The 19,938-nt window shown below is 44.5% G+C and overlaps 2 protein-coding genes across 2 annotated transcripts; one reads left to right on the forward strand and one right to left on the reverse strand.

Moving 5' to 3' along the window:
* The first annotated feature begins 793 nt into the window (after positions 1-793).
* Positions 794-19,393, forward strand: LOC117796085. Its single transcript, XM_034643034.1, has 5 exons — positions 794-905; positions 1,672-1,858; positions 16,272-16,365; positions 16,500-16,577; positions 18,320-19,393. Exons 1-5 carry the CDS (start codon positions 794-796, stop codon positions 18,644-18,646), a joined length of 798 nt encoding a protein of 265 aa, XP_034498925.1. The 3' UTR covers positions 18,647-19,393.
* GPR135 (G protein-coupled receptor 135) lies at positions 12,768-14,680 on the reverse strand. Its single transcript, XM_034642662.1, is given in 2 exon segments — positions 12,768-14,225; positions 14,227-14,680. Coding segments are annotated over 2 exon segments (1,509 nt in total). The 5' UTR covers positions 14,496-14,680; the 3' UTR covers positions 12,768-12,985.
* Positions 19,394-19,938: the final 545 nt, after the last annotated feature.

Here is a 19,938-nt window from a genome sequence, read left to right on the forward strand (position 1 = left end):
GGAATGGGACCCTCTCTCTTCCTCTTCAGTCTGTTCATTAGACATTTCGTTTACATAGAGCTACATTCTGCTTCTGTTTAGCGTCAACTCTTCGTTCATCTGTAAATAACAGATAAAATTCTGTCTCTCTATTCTAAGATGTAAAGATAGCTATCAGCTCCTCCTGCCTAAATCTTCCTTTTTCCCAAGTTAAATATCCAGTTTTTTATTCACTATTCTTCACAGGACAGTTGTGAGTCACTAGGGAGATGCAAATCAAAACCACCATGAGATACCACTTTATACCTATTACGGAGGCTAATATTAAAAACAAAACAAACCAATAATCCATATCAAGCATTGATGAGAATGCAGAGAACCCTGATGCCCGCTGGTAGAAATGTAAAATGGCAGCCAACTTTGGAGAAGTCTGGCAGTTCCTCAAAATGTTAAACATAGACTTACCATTTAACCTGACATTTTACTACAAGGTATATACCCATATATACCCATGACAAGTGAAAACACGTCCACACAAAAGTTATACGTAATGTTCATAGCAGCATTCATTATTCATAGTAGCTAAAAAAAAACACAAAAACAAAAACCATTCATTAACTGGTGAATGAATAAACAAAATATAGTATATCTTTACAATGGAATATCATGCAGCAATAAAGAAAATAAAACAATAAAAAGAATGAAATGGTGATACATCCCACAACATGGATGAACTTTGAAAACAAGGTTCATTAATATGCATGAAAGAAGCCAGTCACAAAACCCATATATTGTATGATTCCATTTATACGGAATGTCCACAACAGGCCAACCCATGGAGACAGAAAGTAGATTGGTGCTTGCCAGGGGCCTGGAGAAGGGGCAACGGGAAGCGACTGCTGGAGAGTATGGAGATTCTTTTTTGGGTGATGAAAACATTCTAAAGTCAGCTGTGATAATGGTTAACAAGCCTGTGAATATACTAAAACCGGCTGAATTACATACTTTAAAGGGTGATTCGTATGCATGTGAATGATATCTCAATTAAGCTCTTAGAAAAAACACAGAAACTGAACAGCTTTTACAATTCTGCTTTATCATTTACTGTCTCTCCAGCCTCACTGACATCAATGCAGCTGTGAAATGAACTTTTCAAGATGTCAAATGTAGAATCTCCCATTTAGAAAAATAAAATTTCAACAAGAAAATTTTTAATGAATTCTGAAATTTGTCATATTAGACAAACCAAACTATTGAAAGCATGAGATTGAAAAGTAATAAACTTTAGGCTTAAAAATGTGTGTCATGACTACAAAGCGTAGTTGAAACATTTTTTTTTGATAAATTAAAAATGTGAAAAAGTAAAAGCATATCATCATTGGTGTTTATTTAATTAACCTCAGATGTTATGAAAAGAACTAAAGCAGTTTGATTTGGCTGAACATACATTAATTACTTAAAAATAAAGCATAGCCTTTAAAATAAGCATGTTTAGAATGCCTGTCCAGTGATTTAGAATCACCAAATATTATTCTGTTGCTAAATCTTTATATTTGTTTTACTGAGGTTGGCTAAATTAGTTAACATAAACTCAAACACAGCATATTTCCAGCACACTTTCGATAAAATGTGTCACAAACATATGCTTTTCTAAAGATGTTTAAAATAGCTCTCTTACATTGTATTTTCCAGGAAAAAGATACAGTAACAGAAATTTGCATACAGGAAGTTTATTTAAAGTGGTCTCAGGAAAAAAAAAATTGTTAAGGAAGCAGGATCGGGCAGAAGTTGAACTATGGGGAAATTGCAAGAAAGACTTCAGCAGATCCCATAGAAGCTCAGAAGCTGGGATAATCCTTCAGATTCATCCCAAATTAAGGTAAGAGGACTGGATTTTTGTACTCCCACATTGACTAGTCACTGGGTCTGGGCTGCTTCTGGAGAATGGGCATAACTTTAGGTGAAGCAATTCTTTTTCCCCTGAGGGCAATTCTTGGGGAGGGATTAGCGATGAGCCATCAACAGGTAATACTTCTGCAAGCTGGGGAAATGAGTGTCTTGCTCCAGAAGGGTGTATCCAGACAAAATATCACAGTTCAGCCCTTGCATTGCTTGGATTCACTTGTTCTGTATAAGCCATTGATTCCATCTGAGTACTTCTTCAGGGTTCTGGTTGGTTTCTTTTCCTCAGGAAACTTAAAAGGAAAAGTTAGTAGGTTGAAGTATGATCCCCACTATGGCAGTTAATCTCGGACTGCCACGAATATGCAGCATCTCCCTACCCTTTGACCAATCTAAATTCTCCTTTTCCTTGGCTAGAACTTCTGCTAGCCTCGTTAGCTTACCTGCTTAGGTGACCCAGATCCTCATTACTGTGTGATCCAAACTCCTGCTCGCTACTCCCTCACCAAGGGCAAGTTGTGCACTTGTTCTCTTACTGTCGAATTAGGCAGGAGAAAAAGGTCCAGTAGATCACACAGAACCAAACCTAGTCTTTCCTTCCCTGTTCTGTAACACACTGCTGCATCCTACAGAAGCCATGGCTGTTGCAATGCAGTCCGAAAGTGCTGAGGCGCTTAGAGGCTCCAGCCTTTGACCTCTTTCTCTATGTGTCTCACAGTAAGGTTACTGATATTTCAATGTATACTAAACAAACATCTATTTTCCAATTGCGCCTTCTGTATCTTTTCAACGAAGTGTCGACAACCAGAATGCCAACACATTATTTTAGAAATGTTGAGAAGTGGAGAATCTGGGGCACCTGGGTGGCTCATTCGATTGAGATCCAACTCTTGGTGTTGGCTCAGGTCATGATCTTGGGGTCGTGGGATCCAGCAACACATTGGGCTCCATGCTCAGCAGGGAATCTGCCTGAGATTCTCGTCTCCCTCTCCTTCTGCCCCTCCCCCCACTCATGCATGTGTGTGCTTTCTCTCTCTCAAATAATTTTTTTTTTCTAAGTGGAGAATCTGTTCAGGAGGAATGTACTCTCCCTCTTTCCCATGTTAGCTATGTTATTTGAGGATGAAATTGGTCATATTAACTCTTTCTTCCAAAGGAGTAGCCTCATTTTTAATGGACTGGGGAGGGGGGGTAATTTCATTGCATGCTAACTACCCACCAGGTTCCCCGTAATTAAGGTGGATATTTGTTTAGGCAAGATGTATCAAAAAAGTACAAGTCTACGGACATCATCTGTGTCTATGCTATACTGGCTTTTAAATATTTTGTCTATCACACCTGCAGTTTGATCATTCAAAGGTAAAATGTAGGTGCATAAAGTTGATTAGTCTTTTTGGCAGCAAAGACAAAGAGCCAGTCTGGAATCTATTTAGAATTTATTTGACAGCATCGACCTCAAGTTCACCTCTGTTATCAACTTAAATGCTTTGGTACACAAGAGTATTTGATTTTTTTTTTTATAGGCTGTCAGGTTATCCACTTCATGTTAAATCCAGCATTCTGTGTTTAATTTCAAATTATATTTGTCCTGCATCTATCCCAATTATTGATTTTTTTAAAAAGCCACTCTTGACTCTGACTTTTTTCCTCTACACATTTCTCAGGAAAATTTTGCAAATAGGCTGATAAAGTAGACTATATAGGAATGAACAAATATATTTTTATCAGCTCCTTTAAAATATATAGACGTGCAGTAATACAAAAACATTACCCCAATTAAGAAAGCAAAAGGAAAAATAAAGTTAAATTGGAGAATGTTTTTTTGAAGCAGTGTTGTATTTTAATAGTCCAGAGTAGTTCACTTCTGTTTACTTGGATTTATGGATAAACTTACAGAGGATGAAAGGAATAGTGTAGAACTGGAATGAACTAAGAATTGATCAGCAACCTGATTTACTTTATTTAATAAATTTTGGCCTTGGCTCAGTCTACGTGCTCCACAAGACAAACCAGCTGTTTCCCTGCTTTCCATTAGGGTCTGAGAGCCTGGCACATGGCAGATGCTCAATAAATGCCCAACTGATAAATGCATGAAGTTTTTGTTGCTCATCAGACACCCCGTGATTGCAGCCAACTTCTCTCCTTCCCTCTTTTTAGCTTTTAAAAATATTATTAACCCCTCCCCCTCGTCACCAGTCCCCCTCTCTGCCTTTGCTCTCACTAGGAAGGGATTTCTTCCTCTCCCCTCCCTTCTTCTCCCTTCAAAGTCGGTCACAGGAAGGAATCTAGGAGACAGTCATGCTCAGTAGAAAACAAAGTTTACACATGATCACGTAGACCCCTCCTTCACTGTTTTTGCATTTTCACCAAATTCGGAGAACACTGAATTTACAGAATTTTATTTAGTGTTTAAAAGGAGTGTTGTCCTCTCCTGTGGGTGCCTCACATAATTAAGACAAGAAATCCACAACTGAGAAACACTCCCATCCTGCCCTTGCCTTGTTGTGCCCAATTTCTAAAAGGACCCGGCCACTCCCGTTTCCCAGAGACAGTCTTTGTGGGAGGGTCTGTCTTAGCCTTAATGTAAGATTCTAAGACTAACATCCCATTTCCAAAGTCAAAACTGGGAGAATCTTCCCTTTCTTCTAAAGAGGTGGGTCTGTATACAAGTTAAGGACAATCACAGCGAGCTTTGACGCAGTCTCCTGTCCTTTCTGTGGGGAAGGTAAGCAAGCCCCCCCCACGCCCCCCACAACCNCTAGGGAAGGCTGAGCCTCCCCAAGGGAACCAGCTTCCTCCACGTGCAGGGGGGTGGGGGGGGTGGGCATCTGCGAGTCTCCGTGGTGAGTTCCTGACCGCTTGGCTCAGGCTGACCTGCGAAAGGCCACTGGGTCTACTCTATCAGTAGGGCCAGCTAGGTGTGGTCATGACCTTTAGGAAGAGTGACCAGACATTCAGAAGCTGGTGGCATGAGCACCCAGTAATCATTAAAAAGTTATCTCTGGAAGCCAATTTCACTCTTACAGTTCAAACATAATATTGATGCTTAAATTCAACTGACTGGAAAAACAGAGCTCCATCTGGGAGCAGAGGGGCTGATGAGGACAAGGAAGACAGGCTAATGCATATAAATCACTCTTTGTGAGCTCCCAGTTAAGACTACCTTCCCTGCGTTTCCTCTCATTTCCTCCTTCCTCCCAAACTCCCAAACCTTCACCCCTATTCACCTCTCTCCCCACCCACCCCAGCTCTGGCTTCAAATACTAGTGTTTCCAATACCAGTTGTGGTTCAGCTAGAAATTACACCAAGGATCTAAGGAGACACTCAAATGCTAGCTACATCCAAAATCCCATTCTCTAAAAAAGAGCAAAATCTTCGAAACTAAGGCTCCTAAATTACAAACCTACTTCTATTTTCCATGTAAGGAGATTTGCCTTATTTCTCAGTTGCCCTGACATATTTTATTCACACATCATGTGTTATAAATGATTTAAACACAAAGCTAATTGAACATGTATAGCACTAATCATATTCTAAGTTTTTTTTCAGAGAATTGAGGCAAAAGAAGAAGTTTTAACATCATACAGTGTTACATCTAGTTTTAATGCCATACGTTAAGAAAAATCTTAATTGTATAAATAATTATTATGTATTTAGTCAAATAAACTTATGGCCATTTAGAAATGTTGCTACCAATATTTTAAGATAATACATCATCCGATAAGTATTCACTACTTTAATTTTAAAGGGTGATATTAAAACAATGCAATGGCCATATGTGTTATTAAGAAAAGAGCTACTAAACTGGTAATAATGAATGGTTTGCCTTCCAAAAGGAAATAATTTTAGCCAAAGTTTTTCTTGACTTGGAAAGCCAAAGTTGAACCTATGTGACAACTGTTGGATCAAAGTAATAACTGAAACATAAGGAAATTTCTTTTTTTTTTAAGATTTATTAATTTATTTATTTGAGAGAGAGAGAGAAAGGAGAGAGAATGAGCTGGGGGAGGGGCAGAGGGAGAAGCAGACTCCCCACTGAGCAGGGAGCACCACTTGGGGCTCCATCCCAGGATCCTGGGATCATGACCTGAGCCGAAGACAGACACTTAACTGACTGAGCCACCCAGATGCCCCTTAAATTTCTTTTTATTATAATTACCAATCTCCATCTTCTCCCCCCTCTGTCTTGCTCTGAATGTATACTCAGCTTAATGTAAATTGTGGACTCAACACGTGATACATTTTCCCTAGCTTTGCATAGCACTAAGATGATACATGACTTTTTTTATATGAGAATGAGAACCAAACTGTAATCAGTAAGAATGTTAATGCATTTAATGATTATGGGAGTTTAATGCACAAATGATGGGCTGCTGTTGAAAGGGTTGTTCTTTTCCCTCCTTGAAAACTGTTGTACTTGATAATGGAGCCTCCTTGTGGGGAATTGAGAGTATTTCAGGCTTTGTAACCACAGGTGAAACGCTGTTTAACATGCCCTCCTTGCTCCACAATGGGAGCTTGTGTCTTTGTGCTGTCAAGAAATTCGGTATTTGTTGGTTCCTGGGTGGCTCAGTTGGTTAAGCATCTGCCTTCAGCTTAGATCATGATCCCAGGGTCCTGGGATCGAGTCCTGCATCTGGCTCCTTGCTCAGCAGGAGCCCGCTTCTCCCTCTGGTTGCTGCTCCCCCTGCTTGTTCTCTCTCTCTCTGACAAATAAAGATATAAAAGCTTTTTAAAAATTAAAAAAAAAAGAAATTAGGTACTTGCCTTAGCTCCTGACATCCAGAAACAGGCAGAAGCTTAACGACCGCCAGGGAGAAGTAAACTCTGCCATCTCTCTGTTAGTTTGTCTCCAGTCCCTGCAGCCACAGGTAAAGGAGGGTTAAAAATGTTTTCAGTGACACTGATTGTTAGGTTTCTTGAGAGACAACAAGAGGACAGTTGTTTCCTTTAAGCTGGCCCATGTACTGGGACCTTTGACAACCGATTAGGCAGATTTTTCTCTTGGCCAAATGTCTGGCATCCGTCTGTGTTATCGCCACCAGTGGATCTTTGTTGCTGCAGAACAGACCAAGCGAGGGAGCCGGGTGCTGCTACGTGAATGTGCGCTCACGGTGACTGCAGGGGCTACAAATGCAGACCGATGCTAGTGTGCTCTTCACAGTCCGTTACCTCAAGAAGTGCAGCACGCTGTGCTGTAGCTTTCCAAAACAGTGACTACTGTTTCATAAAAACCTAAAAGAACAAATGCCATAAATTTTCTGTTTATGAAACAGTTGCACTTCAAGAAGCTTCTCGGTGCATATTAAAACCATGTTTAAAATACTGTGTTTCCATGCGGAATGGCCTTAAGGTATGCAATTACATAACGATCCATAGATTATCAGCCGTCTCAGCATCTGGTGGGACGTTTGAAAACTGTCTGGAACGAAGGCCAGTTCTCCATGGGACAGCATTCTGTTATGCTTTGCAGGACATCTAGCATTCCTAGACACCGCTCATTTGCCAGTCACATTGTGACACCAAAAATGCTCCCACAAATTTCCAAAGTGCCCCTTAGAGAGGAGTAAGAGTCATTGATAAGAACGACTCTGTCTTTTCACCAGTCTTCCCTGTCAGATTCATGTTTGGTTTTGTTTTGTTTATGTTGAAAAGGCCAAGATAATGAGAAGACAAGCCATAGACTGGGAAAAAATATTTGCAAGAGATAAAGGACTGTTATCCCAAGACAAAGCACTTTTAAAACTCAACTGTAATACAAGGCTTTCCTTAGCTATTTCTTTCCCTGATTCTCTCTGGTCAACCAGCTGGCAAATGTTTTAGCTTGTATCTCTCCTGAAGCTGTTAGCCTCCTCTGAGTTTTTTACCACCAAAACTTCCCCACACTCTGTTTCAAATGAAGTGAGTTGCTTTAGGGAGAGCTTGGGCACTCTCTGTTTAAAGTCCTGTCTACACCCCTGGCCAAAATATCTGGGCCAGAGCTCTGAAGCTGGGGAAAGGGACCGTGGCCTGTTTCTTTTGGAGTGACACCGTGCTTCAGGGCACTGCGTGTGGGCCGGAACCTCTGGTCTTCTCAGCTGGTCTCTCCCAACATGGGGTTGAGGACTGTCGTGATGCCGATACTCCCTGTATGCCATCCCTGAGGTCGAGCATCTGCCCTGTGGACGGGGGCTAGGTGGGCTACACTCACTTGGAATTTAGCCTCTGCAACATGCGGCTGCCAAGATGAGCCATTCTCACGGCTGGCCGGCTCCCCCCGGGGAGATACCACAGTCCTCACCGGGAAGCTGGGAAAGAGGGAGGGAGCCTTGTGTACTGGGTTGTACTCACCGGAAGCCAAGTTTCTGCCCCACTGAGCTGGGAGCAGGGAGAGTGGGTTAGAATTCAAAGGCCACCGACTCCCGCTCTTCTTATTAAATTACAGTAGATTTTCTTGAATAAATGTTTCTTCATTTGCTGTCTGCTTTATGACAATTTCCAGAGACTTCAAATGATGGCTTTTTAAATACTTTTGACCAGTTATACTTGTTTCCCTGGGTAGTGGGTCCACAGAGATCCTCACGGCCATTCCACAAATGGAACTCCCCATACATACTTGATATATCATTTTGACTTACCCAACAATATTGAAAGTATCAAATAATCAAAAATATTAAAAAATAATTTTTAAAAAGCGGCCGGAGACAGCATTATGGGCGTGGCACAGCCTCCAGGATGCGGAGGTGGAGTAATCATCTTGTGTTCAAAGAGGAGCGCGGAAGTGGTGCCCAGGGTTGCTCCGGGATGATGATGCAGCAAGCTTTGGATGTGACTGGAGACTGACCTGGAGATGGATGCGTGACCACTGAAGGTTGTCATTTACCAGTGCTTGGTGCTAAATAAGCCCCCAGAGCCTAGATGCCGCCATCTTAAGTTTCTGCTGTGTGGCAGAAGAGAGGATTGGGAAAAAAGCAAATTGCATAAAAACAACAACTTTCTTGCACCATTAAAATTGTAGACTAGGGTTTAGATCAGCTGTAAAAGTATAGGCAATTTTTTTTTTTTTTGACAAGTTCAGCTGAAGGCAGGGAGCTGAGGGAGAGAAAAGGGAAGGAGGAATAGGAAAAGCTTTGGGTTTTTTTTCTTTTTAAGTGAGAGTTTGTGGGCTCATGGGAGGGATTTGGTTCAGCAAGAAAGACTAAGGATACCAGGGAAAGATCATTCATAGCGTGAGATTCCTGAGGCTGGAGAGGGCACCAGTTTCTTTACAATCGGAAAGAGAGTGCTGAGGACTGGTATAAATCCAGTTTAGTTTGTAACGTTTGATGGCTAAAATATGAAGGTCTATGTGTCTACTTTTCTTGGTGAAGTAGGAGCAGAGGTCATCTTTCAAGCCAGGAGTGTCAGTTATAAGTTTGAGCAGAGAGTCTGAAGGGTCACTAAAGTGAGCAGAAAGAGTGAGCTGACGAGCAAAAAGGTTCAAATTGCTGGGCAGGGGAGAGGGGCTGGAGAGGCCATGGACTCTAGGTGCAGAGGGTACCAATTGATCTGACCTATGGCTTTTCTCCAGTTGTGCTCAGCTACTCTGGAGCAGGAATGGAGAAGACAGATGCCTGGGGTCATCCAGGGCTGGGATTTTACCAGAAAAAAATTGCTCAGAATCTCTTCATATACTTAAAAATCACATATCTTATGTCACTGTTCTCTAAATCAAACAAGTCTTTTCTTTCACATTTTGTAATATCTATTTCCCCATCCCTTTGATAATTGTCTATATCTTCTCTGGCTCTTTTCCAGGTTTCCCATTTTCTATTACAAATTAGAGAGGCAGCACAGTCCAGTGGTTAAGATAGGACTTCTGGCACCAATCTGCTAGTTACAAACCATATGTCTAGTGCACACTTCCTGTGCAACCTTAGGCAAATCACAGAGCACCTCTGTGCCTCAATTTTCTCATCTGTAAAATGGGCGTAGTGATAATATAGTACCTTCCTGGAGAGTTGTTTTGAGGATCAGATGGGGTCATGTATGTACTATGCTGAGTCATTCCAGTGAAACACTCAAACTGGGAGCAGAATGAGACACGAAGGATGACATTCTTGCCTTTACGTATTATGCAATATTTAATACATCCCAATATTTCATAGCTTCTCTCCTTTTTAAGCAAAATCACTGTAATCGCGCACTCAGTCAGCTTGAAGAAAGGTCTAAGACTGAAATTTAAGAGCCATTCATTCCCTGTCTTTTATTCAAGGCATTAATTTCTGTCTCAAAGTATTTACAACTGGACCAAATTGGTTGCTGGCCTTTACGTATCTTTCGCTTTTAGATCCATCTCCTTTGATGACCACTTCCGAAAATGCTACACCTTTTCTTCCCTGCAGGTAGAGTCCTGATTAGGGCCAATTGTTATAAAGCATAAGCTCCTCCGTTAGACCGTAAGTCCTCTGAAAGCGGGTGCTGTGATTTCTACCTTTAAGCAGCCTGAGCACCCAGGAAGTTGCCCAATATAAAGGAAGAAATAAAAACTGTAGATGATGGAGGTGGTGGTGGTGATGATGGTGATGATGGTTATGGCAATAGAGGTAACGGTGTTGCTGATGATGAAGATAATGATAGTACCCCGAGTTCTCATCCTTAGTTTCCCTACCCACTGAACTTTGTGGGACAACAGAGGGTAGAGAAGAGAACATAGGGCCCCAAAGCCGGGCAGACTGTGGTTCCAATCCTAGTTCTATCACTGACTAGTTTATAGCCTCAAATAAGCAACCAACTTTAATTTATTTTTAGTAACTTATTAGCACTGTTCTCTCTTTCCCCTCCCATTTATACCAGCCCTGATGCTTACAGCTCCTGGCAGAATGATCTCTTCCCCAAGCTATCCCTTTCTTAAAACTTCCTACCACTGCATACCAAGAGTTCCTTTCCTGCCTTGAAGTCCTTCATGCCACCACCTTGTCATTTCCAATCTCTCAGATTTTCCCTTCACTCACCAGGAAAGTTTATTCCATGCCATGTTTATTTTTAAATATCTTCCTTGATTTTTCGTTACAGGCAATACCCCATTTTGTACCACATTTGCCTCCTTCCTCTAAGTTCCCTCTCTTTCTGCCTTTACTCACAGTTGCTGAATTCCTATTCTCTGATAATTTTCCTAACTGAAAGACTTAATCATTTCCTCCTAAATACCAGACATGACTTCCATTTTCTCAGAATGCCAAAAACCACACAATTGTTTTGCCTTTAACAGGCAAATACTGTAGATATTTGTTAAATGTTAGTTCAGCTGTATTAAGTATATATATATACATATATATAAAATGAGTGCTAAAGAGGAGAGATTATCTCATTCACTTTGTACTACACTGAGTGTAGCAAGATATATACAGATAATTTATAAACTTATGATTGTGATGATGCTTTGAGTATGGGGGAAAAATTAAGTATCTTTACTCTGACATGAATCATGTATTTCCATCTTTGATTACAAAATAGTGACACACACCCACCTATCACACGAAAGTTCAAACACTCATTAACATCTTTAAATACAAGAAAAGAAAAGGTGGCTATTTCACACTATGTATGATAGGTGATGTCATGCCATATCTAAAGTACTTATTCAAGTAAGGCTGTGAAATGTTGAAGACAAAATGGGCAAGATGGAGGAAAGGAAAGAAAGAGGGAGAAAACATAAAAATATCTTTTAAAATTCTGAGTAAATGATTCTGTGAATAGTGACATCTAATGTGAGAAATTTCACACACACAAATCCTGAATTGTGCTTTTGAATTTTAAAAAGCATCTTTCGTCTTTGGTTTGCACGTTTCTGAAAATATCTCCAGTTTGATTGAATTTTCTTTCTGACTTTATGCCTAAATTATTAACACCCTATTACATGTAATAATACCACATCTATTCTCCCTGTCTAATAACAACCACATTTTTTAGACAAATCATGTCTATAAAAGCAAGGATTCATTTTTTTCCATAAATATACTCAAACTTCCAATGTAGGAGAGTATAATGCCCTTGGAAAGTTCTATGCTTATTCCAAGAATACAGCCACTTCTCAAAATATTTTTAGAATTCTTCTCTGTAATCATTTTGTGTTCGTGAGCCACATAGGAAAGCCAATCTTCTTACTTTATAGAGCTCTCATTTTTGTATACATTTTTTTAAAAATGGCATTACTCACCTGATTCAATCAACTTCACTTCAAATTACTTTTTTGGCTGCATTTAAAAATCAAATTTACCTCAAAAGGCAAGATTTTCTACTATGAAAGTTATTTTTTTTATATGAAAGTACTCTGAGAACAGCATTCCCAAAATGATTAGAAACAAAAGTAGCAGGTGACAGTAAGGGTAAAGCTTAAAGCTTCCCAAGGCAGATAATTTGGGGGGTAGAATGAGGGACATTAATTTTTAAAGTATAATCTTGGAACACGTTTTTAAATAGCCCCAATTCTTTATGTTCATACTTCTTTTTGCTCTTCAAATGGTTGATTTTCTGGTAATAAGACACAATTTCAAAATCCTAAAATGGCTTAAAATGGGATATGAATATAAAATTTCCCACAAAGACTACAGGGACATGGGCGGGGAGGAAGGGCACCAAAGTGTGTAAAGATAAGAATTTTTCGTTTCTAACCTAAGCACCCAAAGCATGTGTCAAAAGTGCGAGTTCTAAAAATCTCCAGTTTTGTTGAATGCTGGTGATTTAGAGGGGCCTTCAAGTAATTCTGAAGGTCTCCATTCTTTCCTGAAACTCTATGTGTTTGATCCTGGTTGCATTCAATGATTGTGTTTGTTCGTTTCACAGTGTGATTCCTGTAATATGAGCTTATCAGTAATTGTGAATTCTACTTTTGTCATTTTTGGCACTTACAGTTCACAATGCTTGGTTGTGTGGTTTGATATTTTAATTTTTGCATTTTACATTTGGCACTTTTGAAGGAGGGCACATTGTCCTGTACGACGTTCGAGGGAAGTGGTAAGCCTCCCCCTATGTCTCTTTTCTAAATGTTTGGCTTTATGAAATACACGATTCTCCCCGGAATCCTGTATCATTAACCGGAGCAGGTGAAGATTTGCCTTCACAAGCTGTGCGTCCCAGCCCTTCTTAGAAGCTGGTATCCCCGGCTTCAGATTTAGGTTGTTTGACCGCTAATGTCACAGGCCCTGGGGGCCCCTCCCTGCAAAACAGCACAACTGGATTTTTTCGGGCCCACAGGGCCACATCCCCTCCCATCCCGCTGGCCGGGTTGGAAGAAGACATCCTGCTGCAGGCTCCCAGCCGGTTGGCATAGCGGTTTCGAAGGCGATTGCGGCTTCTGGCCTGCAGACCCGGGCCCTGGCTGGGCAGGAAAGCGTCCACGTTCCTAGTCCGGTAGCCCTCCTCCCGGTTGCGTCCCAGGAGCATCGAAATGTTGGGGTTGCGAACGGCATAGATGACAGGGTTGATGGCCCCATTGGCCCAGGTCAGCCAGACGGCCACCACGTTGAGAAGCGAGGGGGCTTGCGTGGCCTGGGCCTGCCGGGCCGCGGCCAGCAGCACCAGGAAGCAGTAGGGCCCCCAGCAGCAGATGACGAAGACGATCATGATCAGCACGGTGGTGGCCGTGCGCACCTCGCTGAAGAAGCGCAGCACGCGCGCGTACGTGGTCAGGGGCCGCACGCGCACGTCGGACAGGCGCACCGTCTTGCAGATGTGGTAGTGGCAGAAGCACATGAGCAGGAAGGGCAGCAGGTAGCAGGCCACCACCAGCCCCACGCTGTAGGCCGCGCCCAGCTGCGCGGGGTCCGGGGACGTCCGGTACAGGCAGCCGTGGAAGCTCTGTGCCGCCAGCGGCTCGCGTGGTGCGCGGAGCAGCTCCCAGGGCAAGGAGAAGCCCAGGGCCGCCAGCCAGGCGCCCGCCAGCAGCTGCAGCGCGCGGCGGCGGCCGATCTTCTCCCGCGGCGGCCGCACGATGGCGCAGTAGCGGTCCAGCGAGATGAGGGCCACGCTCAGCGTGGACACGATGCCGAAACACGAGCTGAAGAAGCGGCTGGCCGCGCAGTAGCCGCGCCAGGGCCCTACGGCGGTGGCGGCGGTGGCGGGGGCCGAGCCCCCGGGCGGCGTGAAGAGGTCCAGGAAGGCGGCGGGCAGACAGAGCAGCGCCGTGAGCAGGTCCGACAGGGACAAGGACAGGATGAAGGCGTTGGTGACGGTGCGGAGCTGCCGGTGCTTCACGATCACTCCCATCACCGCGCAGTTGCCCAAGCTAGACAGCAGGAAGATGAGCAGGAGCACGAGCGCCTGGGCCGCTACCGCCGCCCCGTGCGACAGCAGCGGCGCCGCCTCGGGGCCCAGCGGCGGCCTTCCCCGCCGCCCCCGCCACCCGGGGCCCGCCCAGGCCGCCGCCAACCGAGGCGCCAGTGCTGTCGCCCCCGCTCCCGTCGCTCTGGTTCCCCAGCGCCGCGGCCGCCGCTGTCGCCACGGTGCTGAAGGAGAGCACGGCCGCCGCCGTCGCGGCGGAGGAAGTCCCGCCAGGTGGGCCGGCCGCGGAGGGGGCTCCGGGGTGTGGGCTGCCCAACAAGGCCATTCTCGCTGGCAGGCGGACCGGCGGCGGCGGCGGCTGCTCCTCCTCCATGGGGTCCCGCTGCGCTCATCCCGCACCGGGGGAGGCGGCCGCAAGCCCGAGAAGGGGTGGTGGTGGCTCGGACTGGGGCCAGAGGCCTCTGCCGGGATCGGGCTCGGCGGGAGGGGGGGCCGTCGCCCCAGACCCGGCGGATCCTTTGACGTCGGTTCCAGGCGTTGCCGAGGGAACCGTGTTTACGCAGGAGCGCGGGGCGGGACGCCGACCCAGTACCCTCCGAAAGCCGGCCCACAACATCACCTCTCCCCGAGGTTATCCAGTCGGGGGGTCTGGGGTTCAGAGGGGGCCATGCCGACCCCCAGGGGACCTCATTTATATGAGGGCCAGGAAAAGCGGGATCAGCCGTCATAGAAATAACCAAATTCAACAAGGGTTCACTCTCAAGCTGTCTTGTTGGATACAAAAGTCCCACAGGGAGGCCTTTGTTGTGCTTCCTGTTAACATTTCTGGCACGCACAGGTGGGAAAGGGATCTAGAATCTGAAGCGAAAAACAGTCCGTATCCGGAGATTCAGACTTCAGTGGCAGAATAATGCGAACCAGGTGTTCTCAAACTTGAGCATGCAACAGAATCAGGTAGAGGACTTGTTCAAACACAAGTGACTGGGTCCACCCCGAGTTTCAGATTCGTTAGATCTGGGATCCTGTCCCATAACTTGCATTTCTAACAAGTGCGTAGGTAGTGATGATGTTGCCATTCCAAGGACTGCACTTTGAGAACCACTGAGGTAGCGAGCTTATTAAAATGCACATTCACTTGCTGACTCCCAGGATTACTGAGGTTGGGCCCCTGAATTTAAACCCCACAGGTAATTCTGATACAGGTGCTCTGGGGAGCTAGGATATGGATCTTGGAGGCAGCATGTCATCTTGTTTTCAAGGGCCTAGACCTCAGGACCATACTGGGTTCACACATGGGGGTGGGGTAGAGAGCAACTGGTTCCTTGCCCTCCTGGCAACCTTCCTCAGTTCTCTGGAATGCGGTGTGTTTTGAGTCTAAAGTGCTTCCAGCTGGGGAGTCAGCACTGATGCAGCTCCAGGTATCTGCCTGGGAGATTCAGGAACAGAAAGGTCCCACCTGCCCGGCAAAGCTGCGTTGCAAGCTTCTGAGCACACCCTCGAATGGGGCAAAATGTGATAAACCCTTAGGTTCTCTAAAACCATGGTTTGCAAAGCGTGGACCCTACACCAGCAGCGTTAGCATTGCCTGGGATCTTGTTAGAAATGCAGATTCTCAGGCCCTACCCCACATCTACTGACTCTGAATTCTGGGGGTGGGGCCCAGCAGGTGATTCTGATGCGTGGTGTAGTTTGAGAAACACTGCTCTAAAGAATGACTAGCACATTTGCAGATCTTAGAATCACTGATGCTAGTGCTTTCCAAAGCATCCATGCTTATTTCAGTGAGGAAAAATATCTTACTGAAAATTCGCAGTATAAATAGAAGTTTACGGTGGCAGATGAATGCATTCTGGAAATGCATTATAGCGGTGTCTCTAGCCTCTACCCACAACATGCCAGTAGTGACAACTAAAAACGTCCTGCCCGGAGGAAGGCAGGATGACCACAACTGAAAACCACTGAGTTAAGACAAAAATATATAATAGATGAATTTATTTAGCACATCTTCTCTGGGCTAGGTTTTCAGAGATAACAAATAAGGATCTCAGCCCAAAGAAGCTTGCAGTTTTAGGCAATCACAAATATATTACAATATCACAAGTGTTAAAAAATATAATGAAATTCTATAGAGGTGACTGGCTCTTCCTAGGGTAGCTGACGAGGACGTCACACCAGCGGCGACATTGGACTCTCCAAAAAGAGAAGACAGGGAAGGACATTTGGTTCCTGTGCGAAGTCTGAAGGTCAGTGCCCAAGTCCTTGACTCTTGGGTACTGGTGAGTGAGGTTAGGGAGTGAAGAGAGGAGTAAGTGATAGAATGAGAAGTGATGAACGTTGACTGGGGCGCTCTTATGAAGCCTCACATGTCTTGTTACAGAGATCGAGCTGCATCAGGGGAAATGGGGGAGCGGCACTAGCCATCGAAGGAGTCGAAGCACGGGAAGGCCATGATCAGGTATGGTTCAGAAAGACAAGAGCGCCCTCACACTCCCGGTTTTCTGCCTTCCTTGTTTGCCTCAGAGTCCCCTGCTGTTCACCCCCATCATCTGCCTCTAAATGCCAGCGTCCATCAAGGCCTAGTCCTCGGCAGCTCTGAACGTCCTCATCTCACTCACACCCAGAGCTTTGAAAACTATGTATTCATAACTCCATATTACCTCCCTAGCCTCAAGCCCTATTGCTTGTTACTTGGCATCTCCCCTGAATGTGCAAAAGCACCTCAACGTGACCGGAATGGAATTCATGATCCACTTTTCCTAAAAACCCTTGGTCCTCAACATTTCGTATCTCAGGAAATGGCACTGTCTTCCATCTAGCGTATAAGGCAAAAACTTAGGATTCTTTCTAGATTAATTCTTCTTCCTTACCACTAGCCCATGTCCAATTTTTCACCTAGAGTTAGGAATTTTACTTGTTAAATATCTTTGTATCCATTCACTTCCTCCATCACTCCGTCCTCCACCTGAATCCTAGCTTTCACCCTCTCTTCTTTCAACTATGCTGCCTCCTCTGAACTTGTGTCCCCGCATCCAGCCCCCGCGCTACACTGTAGGCCACATGCCTTTCTGAACAAAATAACTTTGATCATGCCACTCACTTACTGAAACCTCTCTCATGACTTTCTCCTTTTAATGTAGAATAAGGACCCCAATCCTTAATAGTTCCTACAAGGCAGTGCATGAGCTGACATCGGCTTCTTCTCTGTTCTCATCTGGGGCTACGTGCCTTCTTTTTGCTCCACTCTAGTCACACTGGCCTTCTGTGAGTTTTTTAAACCTTCCATCGTAGGGCATCTGCACTTACCAGCCCCTCTGCCTAGAGAACTTTCTGTCGCCTTCTCCCCCGTTCCCTTGCATTCCTGTCTCCACATGAATGTTAGCCTTTCAGAGGAAGCCTTCCTTGGCTTGTAGGACATCAGCACTGTCTATAATTATTTTTTGTGATGAATCATTACCTGCCTCCCACTGTAGACTGTAGACTTTGTGAAGACTAGAACTTTGTCTGTTTGGCATGTTATTAGATCCTTAACACTTAGCATTTGGAAAACTGCTAGATACACAAAACCTATTTTTGAGTGACCGTAGGAGGAGAATCTGGCAACCAGGAGACCAGTTAAGAAAAGGCATTGTAGGGGCGCCTGGGTGGCACAGCGGTTAAGCGTCTGCCTTCGGCTCAGGGCGTGATCCCGGTGTTGTGGGATCGAGCCACGTCAGGCTCTTCTGCTATGAGCCTGCTTCTTCCTCTTCCACTCCCCCTGCTTGTGTTCCCTCTCTCACTGGCTGTTTCTATCTCTGTCGAATAAATAAATAAAATCTTTAAAAAAAAAAAAAAAAAAGAAAAGGCATTGTAATAGCCCAGAGGAGAAATGAAAAGAGTCTGAATTAAGGCATGGTGAAGAAGGAGAGATTTTAAGGAGGTAGTATATGGATTAGGGTCTTTGGATATAAACAACATAAACAGGGCACTGTCTCACTTGAGCCAAAAAAACAAAAACAAAAACAAAAAAAAGATTTGTTGGAGGAATAGGGGGAGTTCAAATTACAAAAGGATAATCTAACAGCCAGCCCCAAGAGTAAGAGAAGTCGGAGCAGAGATAGCAGGTAGAGAAGCAGAAACCAGTGGAGGGTGATCTCTTTAAAGCACTATTGGAGCAAATCCACTTCACCATTTTTCAGACCTTGTGTCATTTCTCTCAAGATCCCAGGTCCAGGGAGAGTCTGGCAGTCCCAGCAAGGCTGCGTGCAGGGGAGGGATAGTTTTCCACAGGAAAAGGTGAGTGTTGTCGATAAAGGAAGGCGAAAGGAAGGATGCCAACCGAGTCCACAGACATCCGCCTCGGGAGCACCAACAGACAGGACGGAAGGGCCTGGACAGGCAGCCAGGGATAAATGCAAGTTTGAGGCTCGCGGGATGGTGGTACCATCCATCAGGTTAGTGGATACGGGAGGAGGGGCACATTCTAGGGGGCAGAGGAGTCTGATTTGCCACCAAGTAGTGGACCAGAAGTATGGCTCCGGACCTTAGGATTTCGGGTTTGGAAGTTGTCAGCCTCTCTCTACGGGAAAGAAAGGCACGGCCATGAATGTGATGACTAGGGAGAGGGTATTGAGTGGAGAGAGAGAAGAACCATGGGGGGAATGCTAGGGACTAGAGAAAAATTAAGAAGCAGGTAATGGGAGAAAAGCCAGGCAGGTTGGAGTGACATATTTAATGAGGCACACTGGCCAATTGAGAAGTCAGCAGTCTTGTGTTTTTGGTTTTCATTTTGTTTTGCTTTTCAAAGGTAATTTTCTCAGCCTCTTCTCAGGAAAGTTGCTGCGACCATGAGGTCACCTCTCAGCGGAGAGCTCACAGCTCCTTATGTATTTTAGTGCAAAAAGGAGAAGACTCACCTGTAAAGCCTGGACCCGTATGAGCAACTAAAATAGATTGGTTAGGAAGTTTTGCTACTCCAGTGCAGTCCTACCAGCAGCAGCAGCATCTCCTGGGAGCTTGCTAGAACTGCCCCACCCATACCTACTAAATGAGCATCTGCAATTCCCTGGGATCATGACCTGAGCTGAAGGCAGATGCTTAACCAACTGAGCCACCCAGGCGCCCCTCTATTTTCATTGTAAAAGGAAAGGACAGCAAATCTCCCTAATGTATAGAATGTTGCTTGTCATAGTAAGCTAGTGACAGTGTCATTTTTTTGAAGATAAGTGATTTCTTTACCACAGAATGTTACAGAGAATGAGTGGAAACCATTTGCATTAGGTTTTGTATAATAGGGAAATCAAGAACATTAACCATAAAGTTATAAAGCTATAAATCTTGCATTTTGGTCTGGTAATTCAATCACAGACTTAATAACTGGGTGACAAAATCAGTCAAAACTAATTACTTCAGGGGCGCCCGTGTGGCACAGCGGTTAAGCGTCTGCCTTCAGCTCAGGGTGTGATCCCAGCGTTCTGGGATCGAGCCCCGCATCAGGCTTCTCCGCTGGAAGCCTGCTTCTCCCTCTCCCACTCCCCCTGCTTGTGTTCCCTCTCTCGCTGGCTGTCTCTCTCTCTGTCAAATAAATAAATAAAATCTTAAAAAAAAAATTAACTACTTCAGTTTCTGTATGCTCAGATAAAAAATGCCTCACAGGCTCTACTGACTATTGAGAGCATCACATATTTAATAACTTCTTAATACCTCATCTTATAGCGACTGAAAAATCAAATTTTATTTTCAAAGATTTTATTTATTTATTTTAGAGAGAGAGCGCACAGGAGAGAGCACAGGGGTTAGGGGAAGAGCAGAGGGAGAGAGGACCTCAAGCAGACTCCACG

Source organism: Ailuropoda melanoleuca, chromosome 14, assembly GCF_002007445.2.
Source record: "Ailuropoda melanoleuca isolate Jingjing chromosome 14, ASM200744v2, whole genome shotgun sequence".
In the NCBI taxonomy this organism is placed as follows: Eukaryota; Metazoa; Chordata; class Mammalia; order Carnivora; family Ursidae; genus Ailuropoda; species Ailuropoda melanoleuca.

What these genes read in the sequence shown, in the direction of transcription:
- LOC117796085 (XM_034643034.1), top strand. Translation starts at nt 794, where the DNA reads ATGTCCACAACAGGCCAACCCATGGAGACAGAAAGTAGATTGGTGCTT. An exon ending in GTATGGAGATTCTTTTTTGG is followed by an intron (nt 906 to 1,671) that starts GTGATGAAAACA and finishes TGTATTTTCCAG; the next exon opens with GAAAAAGATACAGTAACAGA. An exon ending in CAGATTCATCCCAAATTAAG is followed by an intron (nt 1,859 to 16,271) that starts GTAAGAGGACTG and finishes GGCTCTTCCTAG; the next exon opens with GGTAGCTGACGAGGACGTCA.